This window comes from Mastomys coucha, unplaced genomic scaffold (assembly GCF_008632895.1).
Source record: "Mastomys coucha isolate ucsf_1 unplaced genomic scaffold, UCSF_Mcou_1 pScaffold22, whole genome shotgun sequence".
NCBI classification, from domain to species: Eukaryota; Metazoa; Chordata; class Mammalia; order Rodentia; family Muridae; genus Mastomys; species Mastomys coucha.
Genome location: NW_022196905.1, coordinates 157,115,253 through 157,120,898, shown reverse-complemented (window position 1 = coordinate 157,120,898; position 5,646 = coordinate 157,115,253). Strand labels below are relative to the sequence as shown.

General features: G+C 49.0%; 2 protein-coding genes across 6 annotated transcripts in view; one reads left to right on the top strand and one right to left on the bottom strand.

Annotated features, from left to right (window-relative positions):
* Nucleotides 1-5,646, top strand: part of Rasa3 (RAS p21 protein activator 3) — a 224,645-nt gene that overhangs the window by 50,001 nt on the left and 168,998 nt on the right. The gene's annotated exons all lie outside the window — the stretch shown is intronic.
* Nucleotides 1-5,646, bottom strand: part of Cfap97d2 (CFAP97 domain containing 2) — a 32,576-nt gene that overhangs the window by 6,859 nt on the left and 20,071 nt on the right. For all 5 annotated transcript variants that reach the window (XM_031339150.1, XM_031339147.1, XM_031339145.1 and 2 more), the window contains exons 2-3: nt 1,907-1,987; nt 785-903 (exon numbers count right to left, since the gene is read on the bottom strand). In XM_031339150.1, the coding sequence (XP_031195010.1) occupies nt 785-903; nt 1,907-1,987 (200 nt within the window). The remainder of the gene's footprint in view (nt 1-784; nt 904-1,906; nt 1,988-5,646) is intronic.

The window sequence follows — 5,646 nt, the reverse complement described above, 5'->3', positions numbered from 1 at the left end:
GCACGTGGCCCCCAAGGAAAGACTCCAGCGATCTCCCGGGGCACGTGGCTCCCAAGGAAAGACTCCAGCGATCTCCAGGGCATTCAACTACCAAGGAAAGACTCCAGCGATCTCCCCAGGCACGTGGCTCCCAAGGACGGAGCACCACTCTTTTGCAGAAGCAAGGGCAAAGGGCTCATAAGAGTGTTCACGAAGTGGTTTCACGGAACACGAAGGCATGCTGCCCTTCATCCTCTTGGGAAGCAAAATTCTAAGTTTGGGGAATCACAGGTTTCAGAGAGCAATGGCAGCCGAGAGGGGCCCAGGTATCAGCTCCGAGCCCTTTTCTCTCTCCCAGAGCAAACACTGCAAGGCTGTTGAGTGCTCTGCAACTTGTACACAACCCTGCACCCTCCACAGTGATGGCGACTTTGGCCAGGTTGTGCAGCTTCACCATACCTCAATTTTCCCCTCTAGGAAACGGGAAGAAGCACAGCCTCCACCCTGCCTGGTCCTTGTGAGAACGGTGATGGAGGCTCTGTGGACAATGCCTGGCCCTCAGCAGGCCTGTGGCTGGGCATGCTGTCATTCTGGGTCCATTCTTGTGCTCTGATATACCTCAGAGCCTCAAGGAAGGGTTGGAGTCAGGGGGCACGAGGGCCCTTGAGTTCAGCTCTTAAGATCAGAAAGAATACCTTCCCCTGGGTTGCCGTGTCCCTGTCCCCTGCCCTGGGTCACCATGCCCCTGTCCCTGCCCTTTAAATGCAGGCCCAGCCAAAGCGTATGTCAAGAGCCCTTCTGTTACCTTCTCTGTGTGAAGTTATTTGGGCCGTTAGTCTGTCCCCTGGTTTTCATGGCAGAGGCCACTCTCTGCAGAAGCAGGTAGTTGTTTCTGTCAATGATGGAGAGTCTCTCTTCTTCCATCTGTGGACACAGGGACCCCTCCATAGCATAAGGCTTCCCCAGACACACTTTTCAAAGCCACACTCTGTAGGTCCCCAGGAGGAGCCAGCAGATACGACACAACACTGGGCACTGAGACAGGAGCATGGGAGACCACTGGTCTTTGGGGTGGCATACACGGGGATAGGCTACAATGGCAACAAGGAGATGTGCTGTCTTGTACATTAACGTCACCTGTTAAAGTGACACGCGGTGGTCATGCTAGCAAGGAAGCGATCTCAAGGGACATTTTATGCTGCTCAGGAGGACGTGGCACTTAATTCCAGAGAGAAGAAGAGATTATGCATATAGTCACCCCCCGCCGTGTGTGTGTGTGTGTGTGTGTGTGTGTGTGTTTTCACATGCTTCTATGCCTCGGCCTGTGGAGGTCAGAGGGCGACCTTGGCTGTCCATCTTCACGGTCTATTTTGTTTGAGAAAGAGTTTCTTGTTCGCTGCTTTATATGTCATACTACTTGGCCCACAAGCTTCTGGGCTTCTCCTGTCTCTCCTCCCATCTTGCCATAAGACTGGTGGGACCACTAAGCCCTGCTTTCAGCTTTTAAACTGACTAACTTACTGGGTTGCTCAGCCGCCCTTCAGCTCTTTGTTCATCTGATTTATGGTGTCAGCAGTTTCAGTTGGCCTCACTGGCATCCCTGCAAGCGTGACTGCTTACCCATGGCCTGCACTTCGAGAAACACAAGTCCAGAAGTGGCCAGTGATGCTAATTATCTGGAGCCGCACTGTACAAGTTGCCCGAGAGTTATCTGTCTGTGTCTGTGACATGATGGGACAATATCATAAAAGGTTCTCGTACAAGGATTAGCCAGCTCCCTGCCATTAGGGAAGAACCAGTTGAGTTGTCCCCTTAGTGAGACCTTGTCTTTGTCAAGGCCAAGGAGCTTGTCCACTCACATTCCAGGCTTCAAGGTGATATCACCCTGTAGGCCGGGGGCATGACTAGAAGAGGACGGGCCGCCTACCTTTAACTTCTTGAACTTTAGGTGGAGATGGCTGTAAATCTGTGGTGGGTGGTTGTCCACTCGTGGTTGGGCATTCTGGACCTGCAGCACAGAGTGGGCAGTAAGACTCCAGGGTCAGTTTGATCAGGTTCTGTGACATCCCCATTAGGACTCTGTGCCAAAGATTCCACATAACCCATCCGGAAGTTCTCACTGAGACTCATGATTTCAGCAACCCTCAGAAGTGAGCCCATGTTCTGGAATGAGGTGGGAAATCACATGGGTGCAGGCTAAGGTTTGCTTAAGTGGTAACAACCAGTCATTTCTGCCCAACACTGTGTGGCAAGTATTCTCCTGCAGGCTATGCCCCATGTGTCCATCCTGCAGGGCTGTCTGAGCCCCAGCCATGTATTCAAGAAATATATGACATACTAGAAAGCAAGTCCTGTCGAGCTTGGGAAAGCAGATCTTTTAAATGGTGGCTGACTGCCTTCATGGGAGCTGTACATATTTTGGGTTGCAGCGAAAGGAATCCCTTATACTCTAGATCCCCAATGACAGAGCACCGACCCTAGGATCTGTCAGCTGATAACAGAAGGTGACGGAGGTGGGGACCCTGCCAGCCAAGGAACACATCCAGAGCATCTCTAAAATTCAGAGGGAGGTGGTGTGAGAGCACTTGGTCTGGCAAATACCTCTAACAATAATAACAAATAGAAAAACAAACCCACTAAATAAACAAAATAACAATATGTATCAGGTAACCTGGAAGACAACCCTGTGGCTACAATGTAGTGAAGGCTAAGGACTATTAAACAGAACGGATTTCTAGAGGGCAGGGCCTCTCTCCCTCCTCCCCTCCCTCCTCCCCTCCCTCCTTCCTCTCTTCCTTCCTATCCCTCTCTTCCTGTTTCTCCCTCTCTCTCACAAACACTCAGGAACCTGAAGTCCCTCGAAGCATAAGTGGAAGGGCCACACTCTCCTTTGTGCATAAGAAAGGCAAGACTGGAGGCCAATGCCAGGGAACTGTGCTCCTTCAGGGCCACAGGCATGGAATCAAAGGAAGGGTCCCAATTCAAGGCTTTTGGAGATTGGGGTAAGGAAGGGAGAGGTGGAGGGGGAGAATTGGAGAGACAGGCCCACAACACTATGTTTTGACATCTGGTGGCATCAAGACAGATGAAGGTGGTCACCAAGGTTGGAGCATGCTCTGCAGATTCTGTATAGGCCATGCTTATCTGCAAAGACTGAGTAGAGCTGACCTGTATGTTTGCTTAAGATCCAGATGAAGATGCAGTCTGTACTGTTACACAACACCACCTGAGCTTGCCTTGTGTCATTTAGCTTGTTGAGTTGACTGATGTATTTGGACACACTATATGGTGCCTCTTTTTGTATATTAAAAGCATGGAATACAGATTCCTGAATGCGAGACACAACACTGAAGTTGGAGAGCTGGTACAGAGACTCACCAGCATCGTCCGTGTAGTCTGACAGGCAGTGCATAGTAGGTCTTCAGTGCAAATGTGTCTAGGTCTGAGCTCTGGGAAACTGGGGCATCCGTGACCATGGTCAGCGTCATCACTGCTACCTGGGGCATCCGTGACCATGGTCAGCGTCATCACTGCTACCTGGGGCATCCGTGTCATCATTGCTAGTGGCATACAGGTGTCCACTGTGTGTCTCCATCTCCACAATGAGATAGGCATGACATTATGTCTGCTTCATCATGGCTGTGGGATCTTCACTTACAAAGAAACACTAGAAAAACCCAAGCAGAGGAGTCTATGAAATGAGTATAGTGTGTCCTTAAAGAGTTCATGATCTGGCAGACATGAATTAGAAAGTTAAACTACTTCAAGTGGTATGAAAGCTAAAGGCAGTGGTTTTGTGCTAGGGGAACAGCTACATTCCTGGAACAATTTAGAAAATGGACCATGAAGTGCCAGCATCACAGTACTGTACTGTTGCTATGGAGGAGAATGGTTTTACTCTTGGGAACTACACAGTGAGATACTGAGGGACAAATGTGTACTATTCTCTCTCTCTGTCTCTTTCTCTCTGTCTCTCTGTCTCCCTCTCTGTCTCTCTCTCTGTGTCTCTGTCTCTGTCTGTCTCTCTCTGTGTCTGTCTGTCTGTCTGTCTGTCTGTCTGTCTGTCTGTCTGTCTCTCTCTCTCTCTCTCTCTCTCTCTCTCTCTCTTGGTTTTTTGAGACAGAGTTTCTCTGTATAACCCTGGCTGTCCTGGAACTCTGTATGTCAGGATGGCCTTGAACTCAGAAATCTGTCTGCCTCTGCCTCCCAAGTGCTGGGATTAAAGGCGTGCACCACCACTGCCCGGCTACTGTATTCTCTTAAATTGCTTCTTTTGTGTGTGTGAAGGAGAGGAGAGGAGAGGAGAGGAGAGGAGAAAAAACTAGAGAGTATATTACCCAAGATGTTTCTAGAACAAAATACATGAGAAGAGCCAACTTAAGGAAGAGTCCTTTTGGCTCACTGTGGACATTACAGTGATCATGATGGTGAAGACGGTGGCAAGAGCTTGCAGCAGCTGGCCACGCTGCAGCCACACTCAACGTCCAGAACTCCTGCGCGTGGAATGGTGTTACCCACAGGTAGGGTCTGTCTTCCCCGTCTCAACTGACCAAATCTAGAAACTCTCACAAATATGCACAAACGTTTGTTCCCATAGTGATTCTAAACTCTATCATGTTAGTACTCACGATTACCCATCTCATAGACATAGGGATGGAGGCATGAACAGAGAGAGATACGTGAGGTCTGGTCTTATTTCTAAGATGGTGTGATGGTTCATATATGCTCGGCCCAAGTAGTGGCACCATTGGAATGGTGTGGCCCTGTTGGAGTAGGTGTGTCACTGTGGGTGTGGGCTTTAAGACCCTCATCCTAGCTGCCTGGAAGCCAGTCTTCTCTTGTTTGCTTTGGGAACAAGATGTAGAACTCTCAGCATCTCCTATACCATGCCTGCGGGGATGCTGCCATGCTCCTGCCTTGATGACAATGCACTGACCCTCTGAACCTGTAAGCCAGCCCCAATTAAGTGTTGTCCTTATGCGAGTTGCCTTGGTTGTGGTGTCTGTTCACAGCAGTAAAACCCTAACTGAGACAGATGGTTCTCTAAACCTGGAGCTGTTTTAGAACATGAAGGTATTTTGTCCTACCAATCTATGCTAGTCTTCTCCTGGCAGGTCACTTTCACCCGTTGCTCCTGGATCTATTTCTGCTTACTGTGAGTGAACTTTAATCAACTCATTATTTTATTTGGTGTTTCAAAACGTATGGAGAGTCAGGCATTCTGGTGCATACCATTGCTTTAGCATTCAGGAGGCGGGGCAGGTCCTAGGCCAGCCTGGACTACACAGGAAATTCGGGGTCATCCAGGGCTGCACAGTATGTGCGATTGTCATTCTGCTTTGTTCTCCTCTAAATAGCGTTTGTTATTTTAAACATTTGTGTAAAACTTCAAACATGGGCCAGGCCTGATGGTGCATGCTAATCCAGGAGGGTTGTAAGTTTGAGGCCAGCCTGGGCAACTTAGTGATATGATTCCCTGTCTCAAAAAGCAAGCAGAGCTGAAGCTCTAGCTCAGTGGTAGAGAGCTTGCCTAGTGTGTACAAGTCCTGGGTTCAATCTTCAGTACAGAAAAAATTCAACCATAGAAAGTGTTGTAATTACATGTAATAAGGACACATGCTCCACCATGTTCATAGCAGCCTTATTTATAATAGCCAGAACCTGGAT